This window comes from Lipophrys pholis (assembly GCF_963383615.2).
Source record: "Lipophrys pholis genome assembly, chromosome: 7".
NCBI classification, from domain to species: Eukaryota; Metazoa; Chordata; class Actinopteri; order Blenniiformes; family Blenniidae; genus Lipophrys; species Lipophrys pholis.
This window is the reverse complement of record NC_137638.1, coordinates 23,912,565-23,926,692: the sequence shown is the minus strand read 5'-3', so window position 1 is coordinate 23,926,692 and position 14,128 is coordinate 23,912,565. Positions and strand designations below refer to the sequence as shown.

The 14,128-nt window shown below is 41.2% G+C and overlaps 3 protein-coding genes across 3 annotated transcripts; 2 read left to right on the top strand and 1 right to left on the bottom strand.

Annotated features, from left to right (window-relative positions):
• The first annotated feature begins 89 nt into the window (after positions 1 to 89).
• On the top strand, positions 90 to 4,495 carry carnmt1 (carnosine N-methyltransferase 1). Its single transcript, XM_080466492.1, has 8 exons — positions 90 to 249; positions 516 to 729; positions 1,400 to 1,566; positions 1,798 to 1,938; positions 2,484 to 2,662; positions 2,885 to 2,998; positions 3,368 to 3,471; positions 3,567 to 4,495. The coding sequence occupies exons 1-8, from the start codon at positions 113 to 115 to the stop codon at positions 3,807 to 3,809; spliced, it is 1,299 nt and encodes a 432-aa protein (XP_080322618.1). The 5' UTR covers positions 90 to 112; the 3' UTR covers positions 3,810 to 4,495.
• A 326-nt stretch (positions 4,496 to 4,821) lies between these two features.
• On the bottom strand, positions 4,822 to 6,710 carry LOC308111618 (DNA-directed RNA polymerase III subunit RPC4-like; the record flags this gene model as incomplete). The annotated part of the gene is made up of 6 exons (XM_080466580.1): positions 4,822 to 4,833; positions 5,427 to 5,674; positions 5,805 to 5,964; positions 6,053 to 6,177; positions 6,293 to 6,447; positions 6,526 to 6,710. The coding sequence occupies 6 exons, from the start codon at positions 6,708 to 6,710 to the stop codon at positions 4,822 to 4,824; spliced, it is 885 nt and encodes a 294-aa protein (XP_080322706.1).
• Positions 6,711 to 7,868: 1,158 nt separating this feature from the next.
• On the top strand, positions 7,869 to 10,578 carry LOC308111663 (uncharacterized protein). The gene is made up of 2 exons (XM_080466641.1): positions 7,869 to 8,370; positions 8,599 to 10,578. The coding sequence occupies exons 1-2, from the start codon at positions 7,978 to 7,980 to the stop codon at positions 8,761 to 8,763; spliced, it is 558 nt and encodes a 185-aa protein (XP_080322767.1). The 5' UTR covers positions 7,869 to 7,977; the 3' UTR covers positions 8,764 to 10,578.
• Positions 10,579 to 14,128: the final 3,550 nt, after the last annotated feature.

Genomic DNA, 14,128 nt, shown 5'->3' with positions numbered 1-14,128 from the left:
CACTGCAGATGGCGATAAAACGCATCGTTGTATTTGAGCCGCTGAAAGCAGCAAATGTCACGAAGAAGGGAATGCTGCGATCTGATTGGCTGATGTGGAGATTGTTTCAAAAATGGCCGAACCAACAGAGGAGGGAGCGCCGGCCGGAAAGTTTATCCAGAAAGAAAGAATAAAATACAGCCCAGAGGAGGAGGCCAGGCTGGAGAGGCAGCACTTCTGGAGGATAATCAACGCTTTCAAGTTTTACAGGTTGAAGAAACGTGTTTTGGATGAGAATACGTAAACGGCAGCGACAGTGTCTGTTGACGATCATTTCAGTCTATGAAAATAGCTCAGAGCAGATAAATGGTTGCAGTTAAAAGCGTTTAAGTTGAGCGTATTTCTCTTTGATAAGTCAATCATATTGTTAAACCACACAAGGAGTAGAAAAACGGGAGCTAATTGCACGTTACCTCCTTCACCAGACGTCAGTTTATTTGTTAGCTTTAGCTTCCAATTGTCTGCTTTCTCACCAGGATCCATGTCCAGGAGCGAGTCCAGCGCGCCGAGCGCCAGTTCCTCAGTCTCCCACAACACCACCAGGATTTACTGCCCAGCGTTTTGTCCAACCTGGCCCGCATCAGCCAGTGTGCAGAACACAACCAGGAGGTGCTGCAGGCCATCATTCACAACAGCCTCCACATGTTTGAGAACATGGAGTACAGTGAGAGGGTAGGGCTCGAACAGCAGGTACAGTTGTCTGAACATTTTCACTCTTTAACCTCATTAAGATACTCAGATTTTCATTTTCCAAGTGTGGCAAATTCCCATTTCACAGCATATTCTTAAGCAAGCGTTTTTCAGTTGTAATGCACTATCTTCTGAATAGCTCTGAAGACACATGAATGCAGCATTAGGTAAATGAAGCTACAGTAGCAACTGACAACCTTAGTTTCCTACACCTTTACGTAGATTCAGTGTGACTTCCGCCAAATAGAAGGAGATGTAAAAGCCTTCAGACAATGGTAAGCTCTGCTTACGCTGTGTTGAATTCTTTCATGGTATCTTTTGACCAAATGACTGCAGTCAGTAAAAAAACATCAACTCATCGTCTTTAGTTTACATGAAGGCTCAGGTTTCAGTAGTTCCTCCTTATAAATACTTCTCTGTAACAACACATGCATCAGATTCATATTATAACAACTAAACTCAGTTGACTATCAGCGTGGAATTTATACTCATAATTTATATTCAAGATTTAAGATGTTTATCGTCACGTGCACAGCAAAGAAAATAAACTACATCTACATTCATGCATAGTCAGTTTATAACAATTAAATTTTAACATGCCCAACTGATACTACTGTTGACTGACTGTCAATGCTTTGACAGTGTTATTTGGCTTGCATTCTTTCACCAGGAGGATTCGAAGAAGACACGTCCATCCTCTACATTTGACATGGACAAATTGAAGTCCACTATAAAGCAGTTTGTCAGAGACTGGAGTGACACAGGCCGGGCTGAGAGGGACTCCTGTTATAGGCCGATCATCCAAGAGATACAAAGGCTCTTCCCAAGGGACCAATAGTAGGAAACGTTCATGTTTATTTATCCTGCATGACATTGTGTATGAAGATAGTATTGTTTTTCCTGTTTTATTAATTTTTTTTTAAGAAATAACAGATAATTAAGTATGACCACATAGTAATACACATTTGTTATTCTTTGGTTTCAAATAATCTTGTTGTTGTTGTTGCTGTGATATTTACTTTGTGTTTTCTATGTGATATGTGCATTCTGTGCATTTTATTATGTCAGTGATGTGTCTAGGGTGAGCGTGCTGGTCCCGGGTGCCGGACTTGGCCGTCTGGCCTGGGAGATAGCTCGACTGGGTTATATATGCCAGGGCAATGAATGGAGTTTCTTCATGCTCTTTTCTTCAAACTTTGTTCTTAATAGGTAATGAATACGTGTGCATTAACACTGCTGTGATTCTTGTTGCCTCAACTAGTACATTTAGATCATTGACATCCCGCAATCACATTAACACAGATCTAATCCAGGCTTCCAAATGTTCACAATTCCAGATATTTTGTTGTTGTTGTTGTAGTGAACATATAAACATTAATACGAGTGAATGGAAGGAGGCTTGCATGTGTCATCTTTCATTATTTTAGTAGCGTCTTCCCCTGACTTTACAGTTTTAACACAAAATATAAAACAAAGATCACCAAAACAAACATTTGTTGTGAAAGCGAGTTTTTAACAGTCGTATTTTTATAAGAAAAGCTTGCAAGTAAATTGAGTGACAGCATCAACATGATATGGGCGTTTGCTTTTCTTTTGTTTTTTTTGCTTGGTTGCATTCAAATTGTTTAAACTAATTTCTTTTTGCATCTGCATATATGTTACGCAAAAAAAAATTGCAAATAAGATTTTCAGACGCTATGTGAAGCACTTTTTTGGTTGAATCTTTGCTGAAACGTTGTGCTTTCTATATCCAGGTGTGAAAATGTGAACTCTTTGACCCTCTACCCCTGGATCCATCAGTTCAGCAACAACAAGAAATCCTGCGACCAAACACGGCCGATCACATTCCCTGACGTTAATCCCCAGAGCTTGCCATTAACTTCAGACTTCTCCATGGTTGCAGGGGATTTTGTGGAGGTCTACAGTGAGCAAGGTAAATATACATGTATTTTATCCAGTTAAGACACACAGAATGCAGCCGGAAAAATATTTGGTTTGAAGAAATTGCACGTCTACTGCAGTTTCCTACTGTAGTAGACTTGCATACTGAAGTTTCTTCTTCCAAGGACACAGTGACTCATACATACGGTAAATTCTAAATAAATTAGTAAATATTATTTTGCCTGATTGTTCTGTATGTTTATATTTCCGTCAGAGTCCTGGGACTGTGTGGCCACCTGTTTCTTTATTGATACAGCTCATAATGTCATAGAGTATGTGGAGACCATCTGGAAGATTCTTAAACCAGGGGGAGTGTGGATTAACCTAGGTGAGTTCAGCATTCGTAAGAGATATGCATTTATTTATTAGTTAGATTTCTACCTTATCTCACTGGAATATTTTACAAATATTTAAAAGATCTTGAGGAATTTGTGTTTGTAAACTCAAAATAGTGAGTATTAGTATTGTCCAGTTAAAGTGAGGTAATGAGTGGCATGAAGCTTCCTGTGATTACTTCCATATTTGTCTTGTTTCTTTTAAACTGTTACAAAGAGATACAGAAAACGTCACTTTTCAGAAGACTTTTTTCTTCTTCTTGAGATTTCCACTTTTGACCTGGACATAAAAGATTGTCACAATGTGTTTTAAAGTGAATCATGACTTGACGCCAGTGTTCAAACCTCTGAAACGTCTTCAGGCCCACTGCTGTACCACTTTGAGAACATGGCCAACGAGCTCTCAATTGAGCTTAGTTACGAAGACATTCGAACTGCGATGATCAACTTTGGCTTCAACATTGAGGTAAACCAAGAACTTTTATCGGTATTTATCACATCTGACCTTTTTCCTTCGCAAAATGCCATCATGCTATTGGCTGAACTCATATTTTTCTGCAGGTGGAGAAGCAGTCGATGCAGACCACCTACACAGAGAACGACCGCTCGATGCTGAGGTATGTTTATGACTGCGTCTTCTTCGTGGCTCGAAAACCTGCAGAGCTGTTCTCAAACGGTGAAGACGACGACGACGACGAAGACGACGACGACGAAGATGACGACGACGAAGACGACGACCAACAGGAAATTTCACCGTCGGCTGCGAAGTCGCCGCGGCGGGAGGATTTTGACTGCCTTACGTGACAAGAAGAACCGGTGACGTAAACATTGATGTTGGCAGAGCAAGACTTGTGAAGAACTTGACAAAAAAACAAAAAAACAAGTACATGGACCCAGGAGGAGAAAAAAGTGGACGTTGTATTCTTTTTTCAAAAAATCTCTACGATGGCTCTCTTGGAACATTGTTCTCACTTACAGAGCCCGTGTTCTTTGTTGGATGGAAAACACAGCTGTTAATGGCTTAAATGTAGAATGTAAGATGAAGTTTAGCAGTAATATTTTGTCTGTAACGTCAGGATAAAAAAACGCTTCACAGCCCAGGATGAAACCGTGAGTTTGAGATGAATCGGTCACTTTTTGCTGCTTTTGTTTTGAGTGGTTTTGTTTGATCTGTAAGCCATGGATATCGTTTTTCACTTAACTATTGAGGACCTACACTTCATCGATTCTCGCTGCATGAAAGTGTGTGTGTGCCATGTTGAAGGAGAGCGTATTGTGAATATTTTTGCCTTTGGAATCTATTCTTTTCATTTTTGTTGCCAATGAATCTATTTACTCATTCACATTAGTACAGCTTCACTTGTTCAGTTAAAGACAAAAAGAAAAAACTTGTTTTAAAGTTGAAAATTAATCCCAGCACCTTTTTTTGTTTTTGTTTGTTTTTTAATCACACTTTGGAATAAAAACAGCACATTTCATTTTAAAACATCAATCTCTGGTTTTACTGAATCAACTTTTTTAGAATTTAGTGATTGCCTAGAAGTTAGAGAAGCAGATTTAAGATTGGAGGTTTACATGTTTGAATCTCATTGCCAACAGGTTACCACAGTGGCTCTTTGAGCAGGATCCTGGCTGTATGACGACCAACTGTTTCGAATGTGTAGTTAAGGATAACTGAGAAGAATGGGTTAAATGCTAACAAGTAATTTTTGAATTATGTTTAAAAAAACATTTTTTAAAACCCCCTTTGTCACGTGTTCTTTTCATCCTGTACCTTTGGGTATAAAATAATTTGATTATTCGGCAAATATAAGTGTTACTTTTGTAGCTGTGTTTAAGAGAAAAGGAAGAAGGTTTTTTATACATATTTTTTTTGTTCTTTAAGGGATTCAGAGGAAAGTCAGTTCTCACATGATTGTCATCTTTTTGATAGGGCAAATGTGGAGATAGACTACGGGATAGATGGGGCTATTACTGTAGCAAAATTGTGTCGTGATTTGTATGCAAATGAAAAATGTAGGACCTTATAGATATGCACAAATCCATACACACACAAATGGAATTCCACATGTAAAACAGTGCTGAATATTAACAATACAGCTTATCGACATTACCTTTAGACAGAAGCCACAACCGATCTGGATCACCTTCTGTTGCTGCTCCTCAGAGTCCCCCAGCTTTTTTTCTTAGGAAATCCAAAATTTACAAGGTTTCCCTGTTTGAAATTGTGCGGCTGAAATTGAGCCATTTTGGAAAAAGACTAACTTTCACTAACACTATGAAGGACATTCCAAAATAAAAAGAAGGTGAGATACTGAAGTTATCTTGGAAAAATACACAGAAGAGCTTATTCACGGCACGTTCTTTTACTTTTCTACAGCCATACAACCAGACTACAATTAAAAGAATAGGTGTATCTACCTGCGTCTCTGTTTTCAGCAGCATAGACTGCCCATCCTCGGACTGCACCTCAGTTTTCACGGGCTTGTGCTCTTTGGTGGGAGGTTGTCCAGGCAGCGAGTCCGGCATCTTTATGAAGAACAGCTCCTCGGCTTTACTCAAACTCCACTGGTGCAGCAGGTCGGGAAGAACCTCGGGATCGGGGAGAGGAGGAGGCCTGAAAATGGCCTCGGTCTTCTTGATCTCCACTTCTTCTGGCTCTTGTTTCACTGAAGACAAGTTGGTGTGTATTGGAAAAAACAACTTAGATGAAACACTTGTAAGTTATTTTGTATGGAAATGGAGTGAAAATACATCGATTGTGTTTTGTGAAATTACTAAGTCACATAATGAAAATACCTTGAACTGCGACCTCCATGGGTTCACAATCTTCCTCTTCCTTCTCCACTTTAATAGCAGGCTTGGAAAACTCCTCCTTGAAGCCCCATCCGGACACGGCGAGGGGAAGCTGGACAGGGCAGCTCCTCTGCTCACTCTTGAGGTAAGGGTCATCTATAAACTGAATGTCACACAAAAGGAAAGTCAAACTTTCAGAAACGGCACAATAAACCCGCTCAATGAAAATGACTGACGACCGAGGGACTCACGTTGTCTCGCTCCAGACTGCGGAGAATCTCCTTCGTCTCCTCCTCAGTCTCTCGTTTCTCCTTTTTAATATTAATGATGGGTGAAGGGCCCACGCTCGGCGCGTCAGCCTCGCTGTTATAGCTACCTGTGAAAGACAAGGAGATTCACCTCAACCAAGATTCGGCAAGAATGTCTGAGTGACGACGTTCATGCCTGAGAGAAGAACAATAACACTAATGTTTAACCCTCTGGAGCCCCACCTTTCTTCTTCAGCATCATCTCTGCAGGTCCCTGTTCAAAGATAGAGTTGGACTGGATGACCTCTGGACGACCTCGACCCCGTCCCCGGTCTCTCGCTCCCCGACCCCGACCTGCATCCCTCCTCTCTGACCTAAGATCGCTTTCAGCTTTTGCTCTGGTGAGACAGAAAGTGACAAAGGTCAATAATCAATGCAACATGAAGAAAGAAAATGTGTGTCATTCTTTCAAACACTGGCTGTAGATGTCTGTAGTGAGAATAAAAAACAACAACATTACCTTCTTCACTCCTCCCAGGGTGAGATCTCTGGATCTCATTGAAGGCAGACGGGCAGCAGCCATGCCAGCCGTGTTTCGCCGGCCCGTCAGCAGTCCAGGGTTTGGAGCACGTTGGCCGCTGGAGTCTCCCGAGTCAGCCATCATGAACTGTTTCAAAAATAAAAATAAATCATATCGTTCATACTCTAAGAACTTTTAGATGTGGTCAATAGGTCTGCTATTGCAAAAAAAATAAAAAATCTCCCAAAACTTTGTGAATTATTCTCATATAGTTGGATCTGTATAGACCTTATCTTTATTTACATTCAGTAGTGTCATCCATACCTCCGTGTTTTACTTACTTTCTATTTGCTTACTTCAGAAACTAACACTTCTATCTAAACTTGCCATGGAGGTTGAAATTGAAGCACTATTGACTATTTGTAACTGAATGCATAATTCCATCCAAGGAAATAATCATCAAAGTGATTATTTTGACAATAAAGTTCACAGCCCTCACTTATTCAATGAACTAGTCTAGCTCTTTATTTTCATGAGGATACGACAACAACAACCCCTAAACAAATATTAATTCATTTCATTATCTTATTTAGTGTGAACATTTTTTCATTTCAAAATTTAAAGGAGGACACCTGGCCAAGCCCCCAGATACTTAAACAATACTCAAAGATGTCTCATAATTTAAGTATATTTACAGTATGCCTGCTCTGTGTGGATAAAAATAGCACCTTTTTCGTTTCTTTAATCAAAGATAAAAATACTAAAATGCTTCTCAAAGGTGACCCTCCATACCTAAACCGTTGTTTCTTCCACAATCCAGTTTTAAAGCCACACAGATAAATGTAAAACCCATATAATTTTGCTACTAAAATAGCCCCTTACTAGCCTCACATGCATTGTTTTTGGACTGTGTGCGGGAACTCAAGCCTGCAGAGAGAACATGCAAACTCCACACAGGAGGCAGGCCTGTATTCCAACTCACATTCTTGCCAAGACCAGAGTACCAACCATGCTGCTACGTTATAAATATTGGAGTGTAGTTTTGGACAAAAAAGTATTGTCCCCATGAATCAACATATTTTAGTCACCAACTTCAGAAACAAACATATTCAATGAAAAGAATTCTGTGTAGCGGAGTGGTTGAATAAAGAATGAAAGTACTTGAAATTTTGTAAACTCAGTCTTTTGTAAGTGATTGTAAACTCAGTCGTAAATATGCCGCCACAGGAAGTCCAGTGGGGGAGGGCGGGGTTAGATAGCGTAGCTGCCCTCTGATTGGTTCTTACGACTCCTATCGTTTCCGGTACCCAGTGTTCTGTACCTGAACGCATCACTGCGTAGTGCGCACCTCGACACCGCAGAAAAGTAAAGAGTTTTCTTCTCTCAGCCACGTGTTGAATGGACGTTAATGACAAAGAGACGTGCTGAGGACTGTCTGCTTTTCGAGTCTCCCTCCAAGCGGTGCTGTGCTCGCCTACGTCGTGTTGATATGCCGCTGGACAGCATGGCTGCAACCAGCAGAGGCGTGAGTCCGCCGGCCGTGCTCGCTTTGTTGGACAGCCACTGCAGAAAGAGGCCGCGTCACTTCGAAGACCCGGACAGCCCAGCAGAAACGAAAACAGCGCTGCGTGATAAAGCCACGCACTGCAACGACAAGAAGCATGCAGATGTTGCGACTGTGCACGTTTCTGGAAGTTTCCAGGAGCGACACATCTCCTCCGGCCTGGACACAAATCCTCCGAAACGACCTCGGACTGACTCCAAGAGTTCAGAAACCAATATTCACGGGCCTGCTGATAAAGTAAGTTACTGACTGCATTACCAGAAATGAGCTACGCGATGCTAAGGCCATTGGGTGAAAGTGGGTGTAATGATAGTAAATGTCCACTAGATGTCAGCAATTACCCGCTTCATGGTTCATAGCGGTCTCAACGCTTGTGCAATTTATCATTACAAAATGTTTTTTTTTTTTTTTTAATTTGTTTATTTGCACTTTTCTGTTGAACTAATGATTCTTATTTTCCCTTAGGATGATAAAGAGACAAACACGGAGGACTCCACCTACAACTCCTTCCAATACTGGAGAGTGCCCTTACCCGAGCTAGACCTTTCTCTGCTGGAGGAAGGAAGTCATGACCCTCAAACTAAAAGCACAAAACTCAAAGACTCTTCTTCTGATGCCATGGAGACCTGAAAATTATTGATACAATCTCTGCGGTCAGCAGTACGTCACATTGAGATGTTTTTGTGAATATAAGAAAACTGTTTGAAATGCATCTGTGGAGATGCAATGACACACTGCCGGAGAGATACACAATGTTTTATTGAGCTTAAAGTTGGAGAACAAATCTTACAGTTTGATGAGGAAGCTGCAGTTCAAACAGTTCTGAGATGTTAGGGATCTTGATGAACCAATGTTGATCTGTTGTTGAACCTTGGATATAAATGGTGTTTAGGACAATCTAATGTTAGAGCATCACTGCTGCATTTTGTTCACGTTCAATTTCCATGTTACAATCCTATAGTGGAATTCATAAGTGTATTTTGATGCAAGTGTTTTTATTACAAACAAATGTACACAATTCTGTTTAAGGACTTAACTTGGCTGGCACAGAAAACTCGCAGTAGTATTGTAAACAGACTTCACTTGTATCACCCTTTTCAACTGCTTGAGCAGTCCGCAAAGTGTGTAACACTGTCTCACACACAAATAGAGGCAGCAGCCGGGCAAGGCACTCAGTCCATTCATGTAGAAATGGGGAGTTGAACCTACAACCTCCAATTAGGAGATGACTGCTCTACCCACTGAGCCTCAAAGCGCCACTGTTGTTTTTCAGAGCTTGTTTAGGTAGATGTTAAGAATGTACAAGATAAATACACGTAATTGAAAGTTTTTTGGGAGGCTGTATTGGTGTTTTTATTTCACATTTCATTGTTGGAAATTGAACTTCATGCTGGAGTGACTCTTAATGCTTGTTACATTATTTGAATTTGTCCATGGTTATATGTTTTCAAGCACTGTGCATGAATAGAGGTGTGAGGCCTGTTGGATCAATGGGAAGTGAATCGATCATTAGTCTCATGGTACAAAGGACCAATGTGGTTAAAAGAGCCAGGCCTCTAGAAAGGAACATCTAATTTTGCTAGTGTGTATACACACACACACATCCACATCTGTACTGCTGTCCTATCAACAGACGACTGAGCACTTTGTGGACACACTGTCTACTTCACAGTTGTAAAGCATGTAACGGAACATTAAGTAAGATTACATAATATACTCACACACTAAAATCAAAGTAGAGTTCAGTTTGATTCTGCTAATACACAAAGAGTCAATCATTTATATTGGTGTTTTTTTCACATGTTTATCACATATTCAGCTTTTAAGCCTTGAAGGACAGATTACACTAGCAGAGATAACAGACAGAGGTCCATTGTGTGTGAAGTGAGAAATGGAGGATCTTGAAATACTCATAGGGAGACTGAATATTTAGACACACACATGCACAAACATACAGACAAGTCAGAGCTGCAACTGGATATTGTCCCATGTCATTGAAGAAAGAAGGGTGTAAATCAAGGACCGGTAGAATATGGACCAGTAAAGGACTGATAGAGTGCTAATCACCGCTCTCCTGTGAGGCCAGCGATGTTGAATTAAATTTGTATTATGTGTTTACTGTTGATACTGTTTTGAAAAGTGATTCCCCACCAGCAAATACACTTAACATAAAACACATTTCCAAATCCTGAAATGTTTTCATTTCATGACCCATGTGACCTCGTCAGATTCAGGTTCTTGTCAGTTTTACAAACATGAAATATACAGTTCTGTTTATACTATTCTGTTTAGAATATGCTGTTGGATTAAAGGATAGAAAAATGGAGTAGTATGATGCAGGTTTCTCTGTCTTGCAGCCACATGTGGCTCTGTAGTCCTTCTGTAGCAGCTCCCTGAAACTTTCATAAAAGTATTCATAAATAAACCTTATTTCTTAAGTCTTTCATTTGCAGACCTGACCATCACGACTCATATTGCCTATTGATTAAATGATTAAAAAACAAAACAACAAATAACAAAACCTAGAAATATTGACAAAACTATGAAGAAACAAACACAGCAGTTAAACAGCTAAAAATAGTTAAAGATGAAAAGGAAAAGAAAGCTAAAAAAAATTGAAATAATTCAATCCAGAAAAACACGTCTGTCATTCATTGTGATTATGAAAAGTAATAACTGCAATTTAAATTAAGTTACAGTTATATGGGCATACATATATTCATGATTTCATTTATTTGTTTATTTATTTGAATATTATTTCATTTCTGTGGCTCCAGACACATGTCGTTCCACGTGAACCGTTTATTTTGCAATAAAGATACAGTTTCATGTAAAGAAAATAAATTACCTACAAATGAGGAATTTTAATTACAGAAAAACTAGAAAGACTATAAAGTCTGTAATTAAATGATCCATCCTGCTCCGCGCGGCGCTTGTTTTGTCCTAACTGTGGTGCCGGTGACAGCAGGACGTGCGAGGACGCGCCCTGAACTGGATGAAGCGGTACAGAGGAGGAATAAATGGAAGGAGGTGAGCATTAATGGAGTCTTTTAGCTGCTGACCGAGGACGTTGTTAATGTTTGTCCCCACATCATGTTTTTTTTTTTTTTGTCCTGTGGGGTTTTCAGACCTCCTCTCTGTGGCTGTGGTTCACGGGTGTTCCTCCAGTCCTTCTCGGCTGTTGGAAGAAGAAGGAGGTCATGAACTCTTCAAGGCTCTTCGGAGCCTCTCTGCGCCCTTTGGACCAGGGGCTGATAAAAGCAGAGTTAAGATGAAGTGACTGACTGAAGACCTCTGTTTTGGACCTGTTACTTAACTAATAATGGTACGTTTTTATACTTCTCACTAATGCATCTGTGCACTGAAGAGTCCAGGACTGTTTATGATAGTTTTGACTTTATTTTGTTTATTCACTCATGTTCCCATGCATGTGAGCTTATCAGTAAATGTAATGTTCAGCAAAGCAAATGACCAAGATAATGCAACTAGTGCAATGAGTTTAAGTTGCTGAGTGTGTTTATTAGAGAATGTAATGTCGCCTTGACATCAGAAAAACGAAGCAAAAGCTTACTGAACCAGAGCTGGTGGTTTATTGTGTCACCCTGCTGCATAGGAACATCTCAGGATACCGAGTGGTGCGTTTACTGACCACTTAGCGTGGGTAAATACATTTCCATTAATTACATCTCCCCCTCTTTTTGAGATAGCAATGTCCACATTAGATTTTAGTAGTTTTTTTTCAAACCCGTCACTGCAAACATACTAATCCAGTGTAGGTCAAAATACCAAAACAGAATGGCCAATATATTTAACTGGTAACTTCAAGGTGGCTCCTAAAGAGCCCTACTTTAAATAGGTTACAACATTACATTACTGCTTTTCTTCAAACATAAGGCATGCTAAAGGTTTCAAAATATCTCATTCTGGAACATACCGTAACTCATGAAACTGAACTTCTCTTTTAGTAACTACAGGTCTAACTTAGGTGGTGGCTTACACACTCGGCCTGAACGAGCGACTGTAACCGTCCCTGTCTTTGGTGGTGGTGTTTCTGCACTATTACTGGGAGTGACATCACTGCTCGGGACTGGTGGATCTTCTGGTGACCCGCTGGTAGCTGGATTGGTGGAAGCAGCAGGCACTTGCAATAAGTAGCTGGGTTTCGGTTTGTAACAGCCCCCCTTGGGTGTCACCACAGCATATGACCTTGGGGCAGAACGGTTACCTGGTGGCAGGTTTCGAACAGCATTCCTGCGGTTGGAGTAGAATGCTTGTTTCAGCTTAGCTGGAGCATCTACAGAGTGCATCTCCTCCCTGTCTGGCCAGCTTGGATCCAGGTTAGTGGACAATGTGAGCAGTGTCGTTCTGACCTTGTGGCCCATCAGCAGCTCTGCTGGGCTGAAACCTGTAGAAGCGTTGGGAGTACTCCTATAAACCATAAGAGGATACCTTTTGCTATCTGCACTGCTCTGTCTGCATGCCCATTGCTTTGAGTGTAATGTGAACTGGATGTATTGTGGACAAAATCAAACTCCCTGTAAACCTCCTGAACTTCTCGGCAGTAAACTGAGCCCCATTGTCACTAACAAGCTCTTCTGGAACCCCAAATCCTGCAAATGTAGCTGCTCGCTTGCTAATGACCTCAGTGGTTGTGGCTGCTGGTAAGTTCAGTATTTCAAGGTAACAAGAGTAATAATCAGAAGCTACCAAATAGGTTTGCTTCTTGTACTTGCATAAGTCTACACCCACTTTTTTGCCATGGCCTATCTGGCAGTAGTGTTGACACGAGTGGCTCTTTATTCTGAGTGTGTCTGTTTTTGTTTCAACAATCACACTGTGCAACTTTGGCTTTTATGCCTTTTGACATCCCTGGCCACCACACTGACTGCTGGGCTCGCTCTCTACACTTTACTAAGCCTTGGTGACCATCGTGAATTCTCTATTATCTTGGCTCTCATGGAGGTGGGAATGACTGTAAGGCTTCCTCTTACAATCAACCCGCCGACCACTGACGGTTGTCCAACTGCAGACATCTCCGGAATAAACTTGGCGAGGTAGGTAACCATACCGATAAAGTGTCTTAGCGCAGCAACATTCTGGGGTCTGGGGAAATTTTCAATCCCTTCTACTTTTGCTGGGTCTGGTTTCACCCCATTTTCATCAATTATGTGCTCCAGGAATCGGATCTGTCTCTGTTTGAATTTGCACTTGCATTTGTTCAGTTTCAGACCGGCTGCCTCGATCATTCTCAGGACCTGTTCCAAGTGCTTGTCATGTTCCTCTTCTGTGTCTCCATGGACCAGGATGTTGTCCATATACACCTCCGTGCCTTCCAGCCCCTGTAGTGTCTCCGCCATCTTGTGCTGAAATATCTCCGGGGTGCTCGATAGGCCAAATGGAAGTCGGCAAAAGGCATTTCTCCCAAAGGAGTGATGAATGTGGTTAGTTTGCGACTGTCTTTGGGAAGCAGAATTTGGTAGAACTCGGTTCCAGGGACGTTTAGACTTTGGATCCTGTGAGTCTGGGCATTATTTCTTCCATTGGGGGTAACACGTATTTCTCTCTTGCCACTGCTTTGTTCAGTTTTCTTTAGTCCGCACATCATCTTACTTCCACCTTGTTGGGCTTTAGGACTGGCACCATTGCTGAGCACCACTCAGTGGGCTCGGTCACTTTTTCTATGATGCCCTCAGTCTCCAATCTTTGTAGCTCCTTTTTAACAAGTGGCATGAACAGGAGTGGGACTCTTCTAGCCACATCGACTGCATATGGCTATGTATTGTCTTTGAGTAGGATTTCCACAGGTTCAGTCTTCAACAAGCCACTGGTTCTGACCACAGCACTGACCACTTCTACTCTCACCAGTCCCATCTCGACTGCTTCTATGCGGCTGAGCAGACATCTGTTTCCTCTGATTACATACACTGGAAATGAGTAGTTTTCACCTTTTTATTCTGTTCTGGCCTCAAACATCCCAAAACACTTGAGTGGACCT

What these genes read in the sequence shown, in the direction of transcription:
- carnmt1 (XM_080466492.1), top strand. Translation starts at nt 113, where the DNA reads ATGGCCGAACCAACAGAGGAGGGAGCGCCGGCCGGAAAGTTTATCCAG. An exon ending in TCAAACTTTGTTCTTAATAG is followed by an intron (nt 1,939 to 2,483) that starts GTAATGAATACG and finishes TTCTATATCCAG; the next exon opens with GTGTGAAAATGTGAACTCTT. An exon ending in GGGAGTGTGGATTAACCTAG is followed by an intron (nt 2,999 to 3,367) that starts GTGAGTTCAGCA and finishes AAACGTCTTCAG; the next exon opens with GCCCACTGCTGTACCACTTT.
- LOC308111663 (XM_080466641.1), top strand. Translation starts at nt 7,978, where the DNA reads ATGACAAAGAGACGTGCTGAGGACTGTCTGCTTTTCGAGTCTCCCTCC. An exon ending in TTCACGGGCCTGCTGATAAA is followed by an intron (nt 8,371 to 8,598) that starts GTAAGTTACTGA and finishes ATTTTCCCTTAG; the next exon opens with GATGATAAAGAGACAAACAC.